A 22,038-nucleotide genomic window follows, 5' to 3' on the forward strand; every position below is an offset into this window, starting at 1 on the left:
ATGTGACAGAAACTTGCCATTGTCAGCTGCTTCTATCAGACTTTATCCACCATTCTGTTGAGAATCCCGTATTTGGCAGTCAAAAGTGTCACAATCAGGTGCAAGTTTACCTTACTTCTTCAATGTTAATAATAGTAAACAATTCTAAAAAATTACCGGATGAAACATATAACATTGTATGCACCACAGGCGTTAGGAAGCTTATAATGTCCATCAGAATATTATATTCTCTATAATGCCCTCTGCTTCTCTATGCATGATTATACACTTCCACATGTAGCAAGTGTAGTGTAATTACAACTTTGATATGGCTACCAGAAACCCCTGGAGTCTATGGAGCTTTGGTCAGACCAATCTCATTCTTATCATCAACTTGTTGGTTAAATCGACTGATTTGAGTACCAGCTACTACTAAAAGGCGTTTTAACGCTCTATCCCTCAAAAATACAAAAAGTGTCCAATTTCAGGCAAAATTACAATACCTAAAATAGGATCAAAGTCATACGTTAAGTTAATTCCGGATTAAGGTTTGAAAAATGCAGGTTGAAAATTGATTTTACATAATTAACCTATCTGTACCAGTTCTATAGGAGGTCATACGCCGAATCAGCACTTTTTTAAGTGAACATGGTGGTTGAGAGTTTTTAAAACGATTTCTCCAATGCCAAAGAGCCTAGACGTAATTCTGCGGGACAAATCGATATTTCGACTACGTTTTCTGTCTCATGCACGGATAAGGTCTTCACCATTTAATTCTGTCCAACTCTTTTTTTGAAACGAGTTCTCCTTGAGAGTAAAATATTCGAATGGCAGATGAATAAAAATCAATCGTTTGGTAATTGTCTCGTTACGTAACCGGCGCGAGTAACAGATGATCAAAATTCAGTTTGTGTGAATCCTACCCGGAATTACTTTTGCACACGCATATAAAATGCTAAAAAAAAATACTTTACGCCATATGCCGACGAAAATTTCGAGTCGTAAACAAAATATCCAATCTTCCAAGGCAAAGAAAAGGGTACGTGTAGATGGGATTTCGTAGACTTTGGTTTACGATTTACAAACCTATAAAGGAACATGACTTCAATCCAGCATATGTCGCGTCAAAAGATAAGAAGAAAATAAAATCAGACGTCAGATAGGTTACTTGTATTGTTTATTGGATTTGTCTCAATATTTCGATAGCTGTGCAAATATCATATTTATCTGATACCAAAATGCAGTAATAATTACTCTACTTCATATTATTTTGTAATCAGCAGAAAAGATCTTCTTGATAATAGCTATTTATGTGACCAGTTAGAAAAAAGTTTGATTCTACGTCACAAACAAATTTTTGTGCACAGAAGATGAGTTGTATAAAATATACAGGGTGAGTCAGGGTTAAACGGCCAAATGGCCTAAATCATGCCTAGAGAATTGGATTGGAGGATGGATTTGGAATGGAAAAAGTTGTGACCGAGATACAGGGTGAGGTTTTCTACATACTCTACTCTTTAGGATCTCCACAATTACAGTGTACACATGGTAGTGAAAATGTACAGGATGCACAAGTACAGGGTGGCCAAAGTTTTTAAAAATTTGTCTTAAAAACTACTGAAAATCCCCTAAAACTTGTCAGAGACACAAGTGTCCTAAATCTTTCAAGAATTTTTTGAAATTGTCAGAAGTCTTTAATTACCACTGAAATCTCCCTAAAAGTTACAGAGATCTCTACAAGTGTTCTAAACCTTCCAGAAATTTTTAAAAATTTCCAAACTTCTATAAATACTTGTGAAAACCCCTAAAAATTGTCAGAAAGGTCCACAAGTGTCCTAAACCTTCTAAGAATTTTTTGAAACTGTCAGAACCTTTGAATACTACTGAAAACCACCTAAAGGTTGTCAGAGACCTCTAAAAGTGTGCTGAACCTTTCAGAAATTTTTGAAAATAACTCTCTGAGAAACATAACTAAACAAAGTAGGTACGTTAATTTGATCTCAAAGTGTTCGTATAAAATTTATAATAAATCTAAAAATAAAAATAATGTAATAAAGGTGTGGAATAAAGTTTTTGACCAACTTAGATAAAATTAGTTTTTATTAAATTATTTCGTCGTTTATGAAGAAAATCATAAGTTGTCGTACATCACTGAAATCAGAACTAAAGGCACTATTTTGACGACTAAAAGAAATAAATAAGAAAGCAAATATGATCCATAGCTGATAAAAACTAGCAATTAAAATGTGATTTCGGTTTTGGATTATCTCTTCAAATAAGGTTACAAATGAATAAAAGCAAAATTGAATTTCGAAAATTTTAAACTTTCTCGTATCTCTTCCGAAAAACCCAATGTTGAGGGTCGAATTTGAATTACCCTGTATAGGATGGTATACCATAAAAATTGGAGTTTGCTTCCTTTTTCTCTCTACGCTCATTTCTCATAAATCTATTTGTTACATAAAAATCAAACTTTTCTTAACTTAACTAAAACTACCAAAATGCTACATAAAGAGATCATCTTGACCTATTCAGCAAAACCATCACAGTAATAGAGAAAACCATCAATATTAGATGCAACACTTAACTTTTAAATCGCCTCAAGTTATTTCAACGTTTATCCGGCATCTGCTCGAAAGAGAAAGAAAATTGCAGTTTAATATTGATAGAATCGCCTTCCTGTCGCGCTTACTCCCTCGGCAATAAGCCAGAAAAGTTCATTTTGTAATTGAACAATTTCGCAAGGATTCATAATTGAACAGGTACCCAGGCCCTGTCACGCTCGGTAATAATTAACGAAGTAGCTATTTCATAAAAAAGAAAATAACGAAAACCGTACTCCAACAAAATTTGCCATTTTCCAGCCTCCAACTTGGAAGCATAGAAAATGGAATTGAATATCTAAAAACTTTCCTCATTGAACAAGGTCGCTACGAATTCGTCTTATCTCTCACTGACAGACAAAGTTTTATTCGCTTGAAGTTTCCCTCGTGAACTGGTTCAGATAAAATTCTTCCGCGTTTCAGTTTCGTTCGTTTTTAAATAATATTAGACGAATTTACATTTGAAAGTCTTACATACAAATAATACAGCAATGTCTCTTACTTTTTACATATCTCCGACATCAAAATAATAATTATTGTAAAACATTTTTTTCTATTACACTATGTAACAACATTTGGGTCATGTTTGGTCCCATCGACAAAACGTGTTTTTTTGGGTTTCTTGAGTCCCAAATAGTGGCAAACCGCCATTGAGAGCTTTCGGGAAATTGTCATAAGCTCAGGAAAATCGGAACTGAAGAACGCACAGGAACACGAACAAACAAACGCACTTTTTGAGATTTTGTGAAAATTTGCCCTATACATAGCCCATCAGAAAATAAGTTGACATGTATATGTTATTTACCTAAAGAACGCTTCCTAAGGAAGAGAAGTCTAGAATTCAGTAAAACACTGGTAACAAACCAAATTAAATTTTCGGACTTTTAGTTCTAATTAGTGTTCAACACTAATATCGTAGCATTTAGTGCCAACTTTCATTACTGAAGTGTCTAAAACTTAACTTTTACTGTTATAAATAGTTTTAAACTCAATTTTTCAGTCTTAAAGCACTAGAAACAGTCCGAATTTCTAAGAAATGCTCCAATTTTGTGCACCAAGTCAGTTTAATAATGAAGAAGCTTCAAATAACATTTTTAAGACTATGGACAGTGTACAAACTGGCTTTTAGGCCTAATAAGTCAAAAAGCTTGTGAATGTCCGAAAGAGCCTTAAAACACGATTTTTCAGGCTGAAAACCGCCTTAAAGCCCTAAAAACAATCTAGATTTTTAAGAAATGCTCGAATTTGTAACTCTGAAGTATCTAGAAGTCAATTTAATAGTGACATAGCTTGAAAAGTCTGCTATGTCAAAAACTTGGTGAAGATAGACTTGAAACTACACACAACAGTTTGAAAGCTCTAAAAATAGTCCAGACATGTAAGAAAATGAAAAGCAAAGGAAAAAACTTGAAAAGTTAGTCTTCAAGTCAATTTTAACGAATCTAATGTCAATGTCCTGTATTTAAGACTATTTTCAAGACTAAAATGTGTTTTCAAATCGTTAAAACTTACTTCAAATGGAAATTTTAAACTTCTGATGTTACTTTTCATTACTTCAGAGTCACTTTTTAGTGTCCAAGTCACTTTTCAAGATTTAAATGTGTGAATTTGTATAGTCAAAAATTCTAGAGAAACTAGTTTTTCATGTCTGCAAGTCAATTTTTAATACTAAAGTTTAACTTATCTGAAAACTATGACGACTGACTACAACGACAGGTTTTAAGCCTCTCAAGTCCATTTTCACAGTTTCGAAGTGAATTTACTGGTTTCTAGGTCACTTTTCAAAACTAAAATCTTTCAATTTGTCGGAAAAATATGAAAACTGGCTACACAGAGATTTTTTAAGCTTAAGTTCATTTTCACCGTTTTCAAGACAATTTTTAAGTTGGGTTAGGTTGATTTTGGGTCTTCGACCGTGATAATTGAATTATCTTGTAAACGAAGTTTCAAATCAGAATTTCATAAGAGAAACCTTTTTGTTCAAAATGAATAAGAAAAGTAAAAGAAACTGTAATTTTTAAAAATATTCAGTGACGTAGAAAAAATCAAAATCTGTAGTCTTTCTGTATCTACGCCACTGGACAGTGGTTTTGATATTTTAGCCAAGCCCATTGGTGTCGAGCAAACGTTTCTATTTAGTATGGACCTTCCTCCGCCCTTTTGTCCAAGCCAGGTCAAAAAATCAAGTTATCTTAAAAAAAAATCGAAAAAACGCTGACAATGAATAAAAATTTGCCTAAAACGGACTAATTTAAGTAGGTTATGGGTTAGGCAACTCTACCAAAACTTCTTTTAAAGTCTCCTGACCCTCCTAGAATCTCACATTGACCAAAACACCGAAAATAACTTCTCCTCGCTAAAATATAGGACAAAGTTTGGCAGGAACTTAAAAAGTGTCATTTTCCGATTTTCCTGAGTTTAGTCCAATTTTCGGAGAGCTCCCAATGGTCGCTTTCCACTATTTGGGACCCAAAGAACACTTTTAGTCGATGAGACCAAACATGACTCAAATTTTGTTAAAGTTAGTCTAATTATCTTCTCTGCAATGTTTTCAATCACCTTTTAAGATTTTCTTTTTAAACTCTTAAATGAACGATATTCGTGAAACTCCTACACACCTTGTGCGTTTCCAATACCATGATGGCAAAAACAAAAGTTTTTAATTCCGGTGTGAACGAACTGCCTGTTCATATCGTGTATGGAATATCCTAGTTTCCAGGACAACTATCAAGTTAAAATTAAATCAATAGATTTAATGGCACGGTTTTATTGTTCGGTTACGGGACCATTTACTTGTGCTACACAAAAAGCAACGTTTAACAATATTTAGTGATAGGAACGTTCGTGGCCGATTTTGAATAAATATTGAATAAGTGCTCCATTATCCGATCGATAAACCAGGCTGGGATAGAATTTTGTTAACGAGAAAGGTATGAAAATGTATAGTTTTATAAAGGGTGATCCAGTTTTAAATGTCAATAATCCATCAAAAAATAACTCTTTCTAAAGAAGATAAAGTCCTTCAAAATTTAGTTTAAAAAATCATTTTTTTGCTATAACTGTCAGACAGATTAATTTTAATTAAAATAAATTTGCAAGTAGTGGTTTTTCCTTCAAAAAATAAGTTGACATGTGTGTTGCATTGTTTATAAGAGCTCACCCTAAGAGAAATACAGCCCTCTAAGTTAAGAAAAATCGTTGTTTTTTTGTCATAATCTCAGATCGTTGAAAGTAAAAAGCGATCAAATTTGGTACAAGGACTTGAAACTGGGTCTTAAAGCCACCTACAAAAAAACCCTTTGAGCGAAGTCCAGAGATATAAAAATCAATGTAGCTCAAAATAAGTGAACCAATTCTCTTGTATCGACACCGACAGCTTAGACCAAAGTTACTTTCAAGTAATGAGTATCAATTTTATAAGTACTTGTACGAAAGTTGAGTTAAATTGCTTTAACGGTCTCAGAATTATGACAATAATGTTGTCACAACGAATTTTTTCCCTTTATTGCAGATCTTGTTTTGTCCCACCGGACAAATTTTGTACTATTTTCCCGTTTGTTCCCAATAAGGATTAGAAAACAGAGACATATTACGTCTCATTTCCTTTGAAATTTAAATACTACCGTACAGGACATAAACTTACATCAGAATCTTTGTCTTACACCTTTTCCCATGTAATTCTGTTGTGTGTGTAAACTCTTTGCAGCGGTCATTTCTGGGTGAGTGAATGAATATCGGTAACTTATCAATGCTAAGGTAATATTTATAAGAAATGCATGTAATGGAAGGCGACGGAGAACTAACTCAAATGAAATAAATGGCTTTAGAACCAAAAGTCAACGCATATGTCAGCTACTAGAGCCACATCTTGGAACCAATACTTGGCAACCCCCTAGAAAACCCAAACTCAAACAAATTAAAGGTAAACAAGTGTAATAAATAACTAAAAATTAGTCCTTTAATAGGCGATTTGAATAAAAAAAAACTGAAAACATTCCAAATTCACGTCACCAGTGCGTTCAATTATTTAAACCGCGTAACGATTGTTAATTGCACACATTCTTTCAAGAATAATTAGCTGTGTTGGCTGTGAACAAGTTTGCTAAAAGCAACCCGTAATTTTGTTAAGTAAATCCCCTGAATAATTGCTTTGCAACATACATGGTGCTTTGTTGAATTAGTAGAACTTGAGACAGTTCCAGTAAAGCTTGGATGTGGTTTTCAAGCTTATTCTTAAAGATATAGAGATGTAAAGGTGACTTTTTAAAATGGTGAGGTTTTGATTTTTGTATATCAATCCCAATTTTTTGAAATTTTCTTCCATTTTTCTATTTTCTTCGTTAAAATGGAGCGAATTTTATCATCTCATACCTGGTGACATAATTATTGGAGTGTCTTATTTGATAAATCAAGCCAAAGGCAGCTTTGAAATGAATGAATAATGTTTAAAGACACTTCTGCAAACAGATTTTAGCAGCATTAATGCAAATGCTGCACATGTAGAACTAACATTAATTTAGAGGTATAAACCAGACATAAATGATGAACATTTCGTGGATTTGGTCACATCAATGTGACACAATTTAACCTCAAATACTTTAAAAAGTGTCACTTTTTCCAGACAATGTTGAATCCTTGCAAAGAACGAGAACCAAGAGTGATTGACAACGAACTAATAGCAAAATGCATTGAGCTTCAATATCCCAAAGGAGAGGTAAGCGAATTTACACTTTATAATATCCATTTGAGATGTTGATAGAACAATTACTTTGTAATTAATCCTTGAACCCCATAAAGGTCGGACGATTACTGAGCTTGGAAGGAATCCCTTTGGAAGAAGTGCAGGAAATCCGTTTCGAGTACCTGTACATTCTAAAAATTGATCATCTTTGGGTTTTGAAATCTTTAGTAAAGCTCAGCCTAAACAATAACTTCATTGAAAAGATCGAAAACTTAGAGACATTAATCCACCTAAGGTAAACTCCCATCCGGATATTCGGTCTATTATCATTAATCTATGTCGTATCTCTTGCACGTGTTACAGGGAATTGGATTTGTCTTTCAATAAAATTAACAAAATAGAGAATTTGGACGCATTAATCAATCTGGAGAAGATTACTTTTTACGAGAACCTTATTGAAACTGTCGAGAATATGGATAATCAAAAGAAACTGACAGTAATTAGTATTGGTAAGCAAACATTGTATGTATAAGTCAAAGTAAGCAAATGTGCATTGTTGCCATAAAATAATGAGAAAGTTGAATTTTAGAATTCTGAATTATCAGAATCTTAGACTGATATTACATCAGCCAGTGTCAATTCAATGTTCTGAGATATGCACACACTGTATTAGTTTTTATTGTAAATAACACGTTTTGCCACCAAAACAATTCATTTGTCGTGGCAAAAGTCTTTCAATTTGTCGAAAAATATGAAAACTGGCTACACAGAGATTTTTTAAGCTTAAGATCATTTTCACCGTTTTCAAGACAATTTTTAAGTTGGGTTAGGTTGATTTTGGGTCTTTGACCGTGATAATTGAATTATCTTGTAAACGAAGTTTCAAATCAGAATTTCATAAGAGAAACCTTTTTGTTCAAAATGAATAAGAAAAGTAAAAAAAAACTGTAATTTTTAAAAATATTCAGTGACGTAGAAAATAAGGTGAAAAAATCAAAATCTGTAATCTTTCTGTATCTACGCCACTGGACAGTGGTTTTGATATTTTAGCCAAGCCCATTGGTGTCGAGCAAACGTTTCTATTTAGTATGGACCTTCCTCCGCCCTTTTGTCCAAGTCCGGTCAAAAAATAAAGTTATCTTAAAAAAAAATTGAAGAAACGCTTAAAATGAATAAAAATTTGCCTAAAATGGACTAATTTAAGTAGGTTATGGGTTAGGCAACCCTACCAAAACTTCTTTTAAAGTCTCCTGACCCTCCTAGAATCTCACATTGACCAAAACACCGAAAATAACTTCTCCTCGCTAAAATATAGGACAAATTGTGGCAAGAACTTCAAAAGTGTCATTTTCCGATTTTCCTGAGTTTAGTCCAATTTTCGGAGAGCTCCCAATGGTCGCTTCCCACTATTTGGGACCCAAAGAACCCCAAAAAAAAAACACTTTTAGTCGATGGGACCAAACATGACTCAAATTTTCTTCTGAATTATCAGAATCTTAGACTGATATTACATCAGCCAGTGTCAATTCAATGTTCTGAGATATACACACACTGTATTAGTTTTTATTGTAAACAACACGTTTTGCCACCAAAACAATTCATTTGTCGTGGCAATGAAATAACAATCAATAATCTTAATGCAACTAATGTGTTTTTTTTTCTGTTAGCATGAACTTTTGAAACATGTGACGTCATCCTAATTTACTTTGACTTTACGTATATGTTTAACATCCAAACAGGAAAAAACCGCATTAGCGACAAAACATGCGTCACATACTTTCGAAGATTTACCGCTTTGACGTCACTGAATATGGCCGGTAACCCTTGTGCGGAAGAACCGGACTTTCGCTTATACATAGCTGCTTTTCTGCCCACTTTAGTTTACTACGAATACAAAAGGTAACATTACTAATGGCTAACTAAAGCTACAAATTTTGATCACACACACACACAATAGAATTACAGAAGGAGAACGTATGAAGGGCACGCAGGAGTTTGAAGACCCACTCAGACGACTAAACAAAATAGAGAGCGAAGAAAAAGAAAAGCGTGACGTTGAAGAAAAAATAGTTCGAGACGCTGAAATGCATTCCCAAATGTTCGTGGAGTATTTGAACACCGAAAAATTGTTCGAAGCCATGTATGCGGATGATGAGGAAGGTGCTGAATAAAATCAAAACGTAGGAAATTATCAAACTGGTCGTTTCAGGGAAAGCGTTGCTAGACCTTGGAGATGAAGTGATTGAATTGAACGACCAGTATCACCAGCAGTTCATAAACTATTGCAAAGAAATTTTTGATGTGGGTGCCAAACACTATGCTCAAAGACAGATAGAAATTGAGCATTTTACAAAAAGCGTAGAGAAGGCTAAGAAAGATAATCAAACTGAGAGTATAGGATATATGGAATCTTTTTTAGGTAGGTATTCCATTCAAATAGATGAAACGATCACATAAGTAGTATAAACAAAAGTTGTATAATGTCAATAGTACTTATGACGAGTAAATTATAAAAATAAATATTTAAATTTATCTAAAATCTGTCAGTCAATATTTTAGTAATTTGTGTTTCAACTAAAAGTTCAAGCTATTCACACAAGTTGAAAGGCACCTGGTGGAAAAGTTAAATGCCTTATTATGGAAATAATTATTGTCTTCTACACATACTTGACACAAAATAAAAACAAACTCGTTACCAGTAACATCTGAATTGTATTATTAATTAATCAACGTGGTTTGGCACCAAAATGACCAGATAATGGAACAGATGATGTTTTCTTGTTTAACTGCATTCCAAAGTGAAAACGTGCAGTGTTGCAACTCAACGCCTATTTTGTGATACAAAAATAATTAAATAAATCCAGTTTTTAACAAACTGTTTTACGAACAAAATAGGTACCTATATTCTTTAAAAAATTAAAATTTTCTGAAAATGGAAAAGCCTGTATGTATCAGACTGAAGAAGCCTGCAAAATATAAATTAGCATACTATTTTTTGGTATATTTTATGAAGTTTGATAATCTGTTTTATATGTTTTTGCTAAATAAATGATTTACAGTTAACTTTTTCAATTGATATAAAATAAATGAGTTTATTTTTTTCCAGAAGTCGGTTTTATACAGGGTGACTGATGGTCACCTGTACCTTAAACATTTCTGGAAAACAAGACAAACAATTTTTTTGTAAAATCAGTTACCTTATTATACCTACCTTTCTATCTACTATTTAATTATAATTATTTTTGTATAACTGTTTCCTAATACATATTTAATTTAAATGTTTTTCCTCAAACAAAGCTCTAATAAAATTTGTATTCCTACGCCAATGGAATTAGTAGAAAAAGTAAATTTCACACCCTGTGTTTTGTTAAATATTATAAAAGACTATTCAAATTTCGTTCAAATAGTTGTTATATTCCTATACCTAAAGAGTAAGATTTCAGAAATAAATTCACATTTCTGCAAGAGTCTCGTAATTTAAATAACTAAAAATGTTTTAATCAAAATGTCTTAGTTTCTTAATTTGTGCATTATTAGTATGATTTCCTGCGTAAATATATGCCTATAATAATAATTGGTTACCTTAGGTTAATATCCCAAGATAATCGAAATTCTTACACAAATGTGCTTTAAATAGTTTAAATTATAAAATATTATTCTTTAGGTATAAGAACGTGACATATTTGAAAGTAATTTTAACAGATTTATTATATTTAACAAAACACAGTGGGTTCTATTTAAAAAAATAATTTTTACGTTTAGCAAAACTCACTAATTTACATCACATTTTCTATTGTCAGTTACAGAGTAATAAAAATTCTGTGGAGCTGTATTTAAGCTCGCAAACTATAAGAATATAACATAGAAAAATATTATACAACCATAATTAGAATCAAATAGCGGATCGAAAAATACAATAATTTGTATTTGTGTGGGGTGGCTCAATTAAAATATCAAACTGGATACCATTTTGGTATAAGTGGCAACGTTGCATTTTTGAAAACATTTTTACACGTCCCGTTTTGCAGAAACTTCATAAGGTACCATCAATCACCCTGTATGTAGTTTTTTCATTTTTTATTTGTAATTTTATGTAATTATTCTTGCGAACAAATACTCTTCTGATAAAAAAAATCTGATTAAAAAAGTAAGTTCCTACGTTCTAAAACTATTATCCAGTATTATTGAAAGAAATTTAAACTTTTAAGTAATTACTCAAGGTTTACGTTCAATTTTCTGAAATGCGTTACAAAATGCGTAGATTCTAAATAGATTACAACAATCTATTGTATGGTTATAAGTAATTTTAATAAATCAAAAGTAGTGTTAAGTAGAAAGACGCATTGAAGCTAGACTTTGACCAAAATGAGTCCAACCAAAGTCTACTATCAAATGCCTGAAAACTGGATTTTTTTGTGGACTTTAGTGGTTAGTCTTTATTTTTAAATAAAAGCAGCAATGGTCTGTTGAAACATAAATTCGGATGTTTGCTTATTTTATATTTCTGTATTTATTTGCGTTGAAAATTCAGCAGCAAATCCAATCATTTTAAACAAATTTGTGATTGTACAGGGTGAGGCAACGATAGAGTAAAATTCTTTTTTCATTAGGTTCTAAAAATACAAAGATTCTCTATGAAATTTTAAAACTGTCATATACCTAAATCTAATAGTTTTTCTAATATTAGAATTTTTTCAGCAACATATTAGTTTTTACTATGATGGAAAATTGTCTGTATCGCCATTGTTTCTAAAGGTAAAATACTCATATTTGGTGCAAACATTCTACAGTGAGGACAAACAAGATTTATCCAGATAAACTTTCTTAGATAATACAAGGCGTTCATTTTTTAAAACATACTTTAACTAATTCAACTTAAGAAATCTCGTCTTTTTTAAATGGAACACCCTGTGCATTATTCTTTTTTCTGATAGCTTTTATGAAACACACTAACTTTTATTAAGTATGTCATATACCTAATATTAATTGTCTGCGATTTATTTATACTTTTTTAATTTTTACTTTTGTTTTTGTTATCTTAACCAAACTAAGTTTGTAACTAAATTGCTTACGATAAACCAAATATGTAGGTGTCGTCTAACTTTGACGTGTAAAATAAGTAAGTTAGTTAAAACTATGCACCTAAATATTCTCTAAAACTTATGTATTTAAAATTTTTTTGTATTTTTCGAAATTAATGATATAATTAACATTACTCTATCGTTGACTCACCCTGTACACAGTGATGCGCAGGGATATAATATACAGGATGTTATTTAAAAAAATGCAGCTTTTTAGGCTTTTCTTACTGATGGCTTTATTAATTTACTAATTTCCAAGCGACTTGCATAATTTAAAATCAACTTTTGATCGAAAAACGTGTCAATATAGTACTATAGTACTATACGTATATTATAGTACTTCATAGCGCCCATCAAGATAAATGTTACTGTTGGCATGTGGCTCAAAGAGTGAAAAGCATAATTTTGGTCAAATACTTATTTCCTTGGTTATTTCACTCTATACCCACATGTTAGGGATGTCGATTTTTAATAAGCAAATCGATTTTTGAATATCGATTTCCCAAAAAAAATCGAGATAAAAAGATCGATCTTTGAATTCGATCCGATCAACCTGTTATTTTAATTTTTTATCTGACTTTAAAGCCAGCTCTATTAAACAACTTTTAAAAGCCCACTTTCAGGCAAAGCAACCAAAAAATTCAATATAAAGCTAGATGGTTTATTACCCTTTTATTAAAAAATGATGGAATAGTTCAAAAATTCAGTCGGAAACTAATTAATTTTCGATTCGATTTAGGCTTCAATAAATCGATATTTCAATCGACACCACATGTCAAATATCGATGGATAAGATTGATTTTTTCCGGAAAATAATCGATTTCCGGAATGTTTGATCTGGGATAGACATCCCTACCACATGTTAGCTAAAGAGGGTATTAATAGCTAGCTGCTACTAACTGCTAGGTACGTAATTTTCTTTTTCTATAAAAATGAACAAGATTCTAGAATTTCAATCCACTTTATATCAATACCATCTTGGAATTGAATTATTTTAGAAAATACTTAATTAACAATCTAAAGCAGATTGATGAGCTAAAAATAACGTAAAACTACAAATTTTTCTGGCATATTGACATATTTTATCCCATTAACACTGTGTATTAATTGAAAAAGTTAAGCAGAAATTTAATTCATTGTCACTCAAAGAAAACAATTATCCGATTATCGAAAGATGTTCTGAAAGCTGGTAAAGTTTAAATAAATTTTACTCCCAAGATAATTCCATAAGAACGTATTTTTATAAAATGGGAACAAATAAACGAAGAAGATTTAGGTAATCTTTTAAAGTAATCGAACGTCCCAATTTTGAGTTGAAAATCTTTATAAGAGTTAATTTCGAATAATGTAAAAAGGAGGTAGCATGAATGAAGAGGACTAAGAAAATTTTTGTTTACATTCAGTTAATTTGTTTCTCACAGTCATAAGAATACGGAAAAAAAAAATTAAAATACAGAATGTTCTCGAAATGGGTACCTTTTTAGTCATATTATAAACAAACTCACCTAATTTTTATGCCCGTAACAAGCATCAGACTAGTAATTTAGGTTTATATTTAACTTAAAAATTTTTTTTTTTTATTTAAATTTAATTAACTTAATTTTATTTTATTCATTAAGAGTTATTTCATTGATTGTTGAACCCTTTGCAGCATTTTTTCGCAGTTTGTGTCGCATTCGGTGCTTTCAATCATTGTCCCTGCAATTTCCCCACGTTTTGCAGTACCTACATTGTTTACTGCATTCTAGTTGAGTTATGTCGCTCGCAGTTGTTATTAATTGCCTTAATTTATAACACTTTATATTAAAAAAACAAAATGCGATTAAAAATCACAATATTAAAGCAACTGGCAATTTTGCTAATTAAGTTTTTAATATCTACACTAAAATAGTTACAGTGTGTCTGGAAGATCTGACCATCCACTGAAATTTATTTTTTTATTGATTTTAATAACTATACATATTTTTTTGTTAATCAAGTACTCAATATACTGTAAACGTTATAGTAAAGTAATAGTCAAAATTTTAAGTACAAGTTAGGTTAATTATTAAGACAAAGGTAGCCTCTTATTTAGAATACCCTGCTGTGCCAACTTTCATTGCTTTGCAATACAGGGTGACTAAAAAAATGATTAAATAATATTTTTAATTAAAAAAACCTAATACTTTTACAAAAACATAATCAGTCTTTTCATAATATCAAAAAAATATGATTATGAAATTGATTTGTGTTTTCCTCTAGCAAGCAATTAAACTTATTATACAACATTCTAAACCAGCTAAAAATTTAGAATGTTTAAGTAAATAACTGAAAAACACATGAAGAGCCGGAGGAAATAACGATGAAAGTCCATAAAAAAAGGTCGAAATTCGAAAATGGTTAGAGTTACGGAAATGTGTCAGAATGACACTCTGCAGACTAGGTTCACACCTACTTAGACTACTGCTGTTTTTCTTTGTGTTTTTTGAACACTCTGTGTATGTTCAATCGAGTTGCGGTTAGCCCAAAATGAAAGAGCAATCCACGACAAATATTTTGAGCTTTTTATAGTCGCTGAAATCCCAAAAATAGCGCAAATACTCAATTTTCAAAATTTAAATGCAATTTACAAAAATTAAAAAAGTCGAATACCTTGGAAACGGATAATTAAACGGAGATGTTGCAAGAGATAACAAATGTTAAGAGTGACTTTATGTATCCAATGATCTAAGTTTACACCCACTTAGAACCGGGTAAACGCGGTCACAACTATTCAAAATTTTTGTTGCAATTTACAAAAAATAAAAATAAAAAAAGTCGAATATTTCGGAAACGGGTAGAGTTACGGGAACGTTGCAAGTTGCAAAAGATCAAAAATTTTCAGACCCGAAAAATGGCGAAGATTTAAAAAAAATTACAAATATGTCAAAAACGGTTAGAGATACGGAATTTTTGCAGGAGAAAAAATGTTCAGAATGGCTTAGTTTACACCTACCTAGAACCGGGTAAACAGGTGGTCACAACTGGCAGAACGTTAGTTTCAAATTTAACTGTTTTTTTTTCGTTTTTTAAACACTTTGTATATGTTAAATCATGTTGCGGTTAGAACGAGATGAAAGAGCAATTTAAAACAAACATTTTGAGCTTTTCATAGTTGATGAAACCCCAAAAATAGCGGAGATAAGAAATTTTTAAATTTTTAGATATGATTTTCAAAAAAAAAATCAAATTTCTCAGAAACTGTTAGAGTTACGGAAATGTTGCAAAATACCAAAAATTTTCAGAATGATTTTCTGCACCCAGTGGACTAGGCATACACTCACTTAGAACCGGGTAAACGCGTACACAATGTGAGTGTTAGTTTCAAATTTAACTGTTTTACTTTTTGTTATTTGAACACCCTGTATATGTTAAATCGTGGTGCAATTCGTACAAGGTGAAAGAGCAATTAAAGACGAACGTTTTGAGCGATTTACAGTCGCTGAAACCCCAAAACAAATGGTAATACGGAATTTTCAAAATTATGATGCAAAATTCTAAAAAAATTAAAAAATCGAATAGGTACCTCCAACACGATTAGCAAGAGACTATAATGTAACTCGTAATTATTACAGGACAAAGTTTTCAGAATAAGGGTTTACCATTCAATTTGGTATTTACTTAGAAAACCCTACTTTGAACATTTTATCGTTATTTCCCCTGGCTCTACATATTAAATTACTAATTGAAAACCTATAAACAGCATATTGTAAGTTAATTTAAGCTTAAGAGTAGCGATGATAGACCCCTAAAACACTACTTTAGTATTCAATTAAAGCAAAATTCACAAAAGGGATGGTGTTATTTAAAATTTTGAGGTTGGGATGCACAGTGCTTTAAGGGCTCACCCTACAAACAAAATATGGTGATTCCAGTCCTCCTTATCTGTATAACATTTGTACCAAATTGCATTTGACACCTTTATAACAGCATTATTATATTACATATTTTAGAAAAAAGAAACGAAATATTTGCTGCAATTAAAGACTGGAAGCTCCAATTAGAGCATGACGCCATCACCGAAAACACTTTCCACACTAAAGTCCAGGAATATCGAAAAGTGTTTGAAGATCTCATTCATAGCACTTGGAAAAATTTGATGAGGTTGTTTGAACAAACCGAATTAATTCACTTCATAACTTTCTGCCCTTTTTGCAGGCTGGAAGTTACACTGTTCGAACAAGTCAACGATGTGAATGATACGTTTGGGCAAACACTCGAAGAAATGATAAACAATTTCATAGGTTAGATTTGACTTACAGCTAGCACAGTAATATAAAACTGTAATAATTGTAGAGGAAGCTCAGGGAGTATTTACCAATTTACGTGCAGCCGAAGTGTCATACGAGGAAAATTTAAGTGATGCCGCCATTAGATTTATGACTTCGATTAACGTTGATCCAGATCAGGAAATTCCACCCAGTTTAGTAGATATTTTATCTGATCGGTAAGTAGTAAATTGCCATAATTATTTGTGGTTTCAATAAAGAAACTTAATTTAGGGATGCCCTTAATAACGCCATGTCTGCAACCCATGACATACACATGCAAACCATTGACGGAAGAGAAGATATACTGGTTGGGTGTTTCAAGTGTCTTTAAGAACATTCTATCAATTTTCACAAAACATTTCAGGTAAATAGAGCTAAAACCTGGACAGAAAACTTACGCAGCAACCTCAAAACGGATGAACTAAAACGAAACAGATACAAATTGCTAGAAATTAACCATTTCTTGGATATACAGCGTGAGGAATTTGAAGCACTCTCGGCTGAACAAAAGGTCGGAAATTATGGAGAAGACGAAGAAGATATTTGAAAGTAAAAGCATAGATTACTTTTAGTGTTAAAAGTTCTAACTAAACATAACAATGTTGTTTGAACAATAAAATTGTAAAACCGGTCGTTCACCTATACGTGCACGGAGCAAATTCCACAAGTATTGACGTATTATTAGCTAGAGATCTGCGCGATTCCATGAGTACACGGAATGAAATCCAATTAACAAGTTGAGCTATATTTTTTACAAAAAAAAAAAAGTAATATGTTTGGTTATACAAAGTTCATTCCAGTTGCATTAAAGTGGTTAAAACTAACTTTTCTGAACACTACAGCAAGATATTCACTTATTTTTTTACGATCCCAAAATTTTCATTTCAGAAATTGTTAAAGTAAATTCATTTTAAGGTATTATATTTGAATTTCAATTATTGTTTCTAATAAAAATAAAAAATGTTCGGAACGACTTTCTGCACCAAATGGACTAGGTTTACAGTTTACACCCACTTAAAATTATATTTAGTTATTTACCTAACAAGTGCGGAAAGTGATCACAAAACGTCTAAACTACTATATGCATCCAAAACTCCTTAGGAATCCATGATACAGTTAAGAAAGAACTTAACGATTGTATGAGAGATAAGATAAGGCAACAAAGATGAGTACAGGACAACAAATAAAGCAGTACAGAGAAGACAGCAAAAGAGGAATATCTAGAAGCTCGATGAGAGGAAATAGAAATACTAAAAAAGAAATTTTACAGCTTTTCAGGTCAAACTAGCTAGTAATATGATCCACGATACGAATGGGCGTATAATAACTGACGTGGGGGACAAACTTTTCGATGATGACCTCCAAAACCGATCTTAGAATCAATCAGTATGCACTTACAAATATTAAGATCACAAATAGTATTCATCTTGGAAACTATGAAACCCCGATAGAGATCCTGACCAGATACCCATAGAGCTTTCAAACACTTTGATGATGATGTAGTTGATATTCTTCTGGACTTCTTTAACCGCATTTATGATAAGGGAGAAATTCCTAAACAGTGGCTATCATCCACTTTTGTGCTCATACCCAAGTGAATGCTCAGATTACATAAGTGATAAGTGCAATGGTTTGGCACTTATGAGCCACACCCTGTTGTGGTTCATGTCCACAGTTCACAATATTTTATTTAATTAATTTTTTTAAATCTAGTTTAATTCTTCATAAGGAAAAAAAAGTACATGCCAAACTAAATCAAATAGAGACTAAATTGTGTTTAAAACATTTCTGCTGACAATATATCCGACAGTTAACCACAAGAGAATTTCCTTCATAAGACCACCGTAATTTTATGACTCGCTGAAATTTTTTTCAGTAAATGCCTCAAATAAGGACAGAAAAGGTCTGAAGCAAGCCAATTTATTAATGTTATTTGTTCCCTAAGATATTTCAATGGGGATGCTTTTCCAGACAATTTTTCTTCATTGCCCTTATCCACTTTCTTCCTCAAGTTGGCCCCATTTGTTACAAATTTTTCGTCCTCTTAATGAGCTAAATAATGACCTTTGTTAGTGTTGTCAAAGGTTTACAAAACACATATAATTGAAATAAATTTTGCCTACAGCAGAATAATATCCAGGTCATAGGCAACCGTTGTAGAAACAACTAATTAGGTACAATACATAATCAACGCCTGAATAATTAACTAAGTCGAAGACAAAACTGTATTATTAGGTACGTCAAGTAAAAAACACTTACCTTTTCATAAAAAGCAATTTGAGGCGAAGGGGGATCCAGACTTTCACAGAATTCCTTAAATAACAGATAACCTGAAACAGAAAATTTGATTAGTGCTGTAGGGACGGATACATTGTCGTGAATATTTCAACTGGAAAATTTTCCGGGTAAAAACTGTTTGAATTTTATCGACCCCGTTAATAGTTCAGGGAATAGGTGTAATTTACCAGACGACATGGGTTGTAACACGCTGCCAGCTTCCATCAGAAAATCTCCTACTCAATTTCTGTAATCTTTTATTTTTGTTCCAAGAATTTAGTTTAATAAATTAATTAAATTGCAGAATTTAATTCAAATTATACAAGTGACTTAAAATCTACCTGGAAGTGTCGGGGAAACAAGCATTAGGAATGCTGCTGACAGTAAAATTAATTTTGTCTAGAATAAAAAAGGAACAGAAAAACTGCACAAAACAAGAGAAATTAAATTTCAGTGAAAAAAATAACAATATGTTTTGTTCCCGTTTTGAACAGCTTATATGCTAAAATATTGCAATTTGCGCAATTTTTCTTCAAAATTATAATAAAACTGAGAAAATCAAGATTTAAAAATGCTATGTCACAGGAACTATTTAACCATTTGACAACGCTGATACTTATGTGTCTGTTTGTTAATGTGTCTCTTGCAATCGCAAATAGATTAAAAACCATGTTGCCAAGTATGCAATTTATTCTCTTTTTCTTTATTCCTTAAAATTTTTTAGTTCTACAGTGTGTCCAAGATTCGAGTTCCCGTACAGGAATCTCGCTGAGTGTGGGGAATGTTTCAGAGAATTTAATGGGCAATCCGATACAGTTTTGACAACATTAAATTTTTGCTTCATTCATGAGTTATTTTCCAAAAACCAAAAATTAGCATTTTCAAAAAAGTGCTGCAATTTGAAAAATTTTCTTATTTGACTTGAACATTATTTGAGCAACTTTTTAAGGGCTATCTTTCTGTGTATTCCGTTTTCAATTCCAATATTTCGGTTTCGAGATATCATTATCAACTTTCTTTTATAGACGCCATTTTGTTTTCCTAGTTAAAAAACGCAATATGGCGTCCATAAGAAAAAAATAAGTTGATGATGGTATCTCAAAACCGAAACATCGGAATTGAAAACGAACTACACAGGAAGATCTAACAATGTTCAATCCAAATTCGAAAATTTTTCGAATTAGATAATATATCACTTTTGAAAATGCTTCTTTGGGTTTATCGAAAATAACTGAAGAACGAAGCAAAAGTTCTTCTCTAAAACATTCCCCATTTTAACCATTGCAGTAGCTCTTATGGGAAGCGAGATTCCTGTATACAGAATCAAATCTTGGACCCACCGTACAAAATCCAATCCAATATTATCTTCGTGTTTTCTGGGACCATAATATTTCAATAGATAGAACGTTTATACCAAGTTTTCTCTTTTTACGATGAATGGCTTCTCCACAGGTATTTCATTTTTGAATGCAGTTTCTGTACGTAAAGTAAATATTTGAAAAATGCATAACTCACCATCCAGTTTATGACTATAATCTGTCTATTTCGGTAGGCACATCTGCCTGGAAGATATACCAAACATTCTGTTATGAATGGTCATTATGCATGTTTTGGAGTTTATGATATGGTATTATGATCGCAATTTAGCGATAGTAGAAAAAAAGATGAATTTGAATGGTTTGTTCTCAGTATTAGTTTGCTAGAAAGTGTCGTTTTTAGACTTAATTTATGTAAAAAAAAAATAACGTTCGACATATTGTGACATTGTCTTTCTAGTTCATATAATATATTAGTTTTATACCTTACCAGATTGAGAAGGAAGTGACAAACAGTCAACTTAAATATTTTATCCATAATATGTATTGAATGCTTAATTTTCTCCATTCATGTGCCAACAATGTCCCAACTAATTTAAAAACAAAAATCTCTATTAAGTTTGCCTTTAGGTAGTTAAATAATAATAATTAGCATTTTGTTTAACAACTTTTTTCTAAATTTTATTGCGTTAGTTTTTTTTTGAAGGCCCATCGCACCTGATATATCCTATGCAGTAAATGTCTGCGACTAGATAATCCAAATCCCATTGATGTCACCAATGCAAAGCGAATTTTACGATATATAAGGAACAAAGACATATGGAATCAGTTATACGAAGACACAAGAAACTGATAGCTTACTGTGACAGGGACTTTGCAGGGGACAAGGAGACCAGGAAAAGTACCACAGGTTACATTATAGGTATTTTACTGTGGAGATTCAGTAGCATGGTCATCTCGTAAACAACTTATAGTATCGTTCTCAAGCACAGAAGCTGAGTTTATTGCAGCAACTGAGTGTACTAATGAGTTGTTATACTTAAAAGCAGTTATTGAAGAACTTGCTGACAGAACTTCAAGTGGATAATCAAAGTGCAATTCAGCTGACGAAAAACTCCCCTACATGACAGATTTAAAATTACTCTTAAAGCTTTCTTTTGGATAACAAAAGGTTGTTCCAAATTGCTGGCATTACCCCAAAACACAATTCCATATCGAAGCATCGAAATGAAATTGCTCTAGTATAATACCACCGATGCTTCCTAGTCAAGAGAGCATAACATGCAGTATTCAACTTGTAATTCATTTAACAACAAACTTGCTGTTGTTACGGATAGATAAGGTTATTTTTTGCATGTATCTCGAAAACTAAAACTATGACAACATCGAACATTTCCTTTTATGATAATTTTTGCATTTCCTGTATGTTTGTAATACGTATTCTGAATAGATAATTAATTTTCCAATTTAAAAAAAGTTACGCAAAGTATAATCAATTAAGTTAGATCTGATCTATTATTAGTACCATGATGTGGTAATCTAGCTTTAATTAAAATTTACAAAATACCAATTTAATAATTAGAAATCATCGCTTGTCATGTTCAGTATCAATAACTGAGTTTATATTAAGTACTTGCTCTAAAATTAGAGTTAATTTACGAGCAATAACTGGTCTTTACAACTTCGACTAATTGAATCCGTGCTCAAACCTTCTCTAATAAAATCTGTCCATTACAGTAAAATCCGTTGGGATTATTCAACCAGGTTTGCGTAACATAAAATAGGGAATCGCCGCTGTCTTATTGACATTAT

At 32.0% G+C, this 22,038-nt stretch overlaps 2 protein-coding genes across 3 annotated transcripts in view; one reads left to right on the plus strand and one right to left on the minus strand.

The window, feature by feature from the left end:
- The window catches only part of Gprk1 (G protein-coupled receptor kinase 1), a 73,777-nt gene that overhangs the window by 29,982 nt on the left and 21,757 nt on the right, over positions 1–22,038 (minus strand). Inside the window, 1 exon segment of the mRNA XM_081984197.1 lies at positions 18,893–18,963. Coding sequence (XP_081840323.1) covers positions 18,893–18,963 — 71 coding nt within the window.
- LOC145732137 (dynein regulatory complex subunit 3-like) lies at positions 5,355–17,265 on the plus strand. Of its 2 annotated transcripts, none has more exons than XM_081984230.1 (12): positions 5,355–5,512; positions 7,204–7,296; positions 7,380–7,558; positions 7,627–7,772; positions 9,003–9,162; positions 9,221–9,423; positions 9,473–9,682; positions 16,316–16,466; positions 16,521–16,606; positions 16,659–16,809; positions 16,865–16,940; positions 16,998–17,265. In XM_081984230.1, exons 2-12 carry the CDS (start codon positions 7,207–7,209, stop codon positions 17,178–17,180), a joined length of 1,635 nt encoding a protein of 544 aa, XP_081840356.1. In that variant the 5' UTR covers positions 5,355–5,512; positions 7,204–7,206; the 3' UTR covers positions 17,181–17,265. The 2 variants fall into 2 exon arrangements, with proteins under 2 accessions (XP_081840356.1, XP_081840347.1); XM_081984221.1 differs by lacking the exon at positions 5,355–5,512 and adding an exon at positions 6,360–6,504.

Source organism: Ips typographus, linkage group LG1, assembly GCF_016097725.1.
Source record: "Ips typographus isolate SLU linkage group LG1, UJ_Ityp_2.0, whole genome shotgun sequence".
Classification (NCBI taxonomy): Eukaryota; Metazoa; Arthropoda; class Insecta; order Coleoptera; family Curculionidae; genus Ips; species Ips typographus.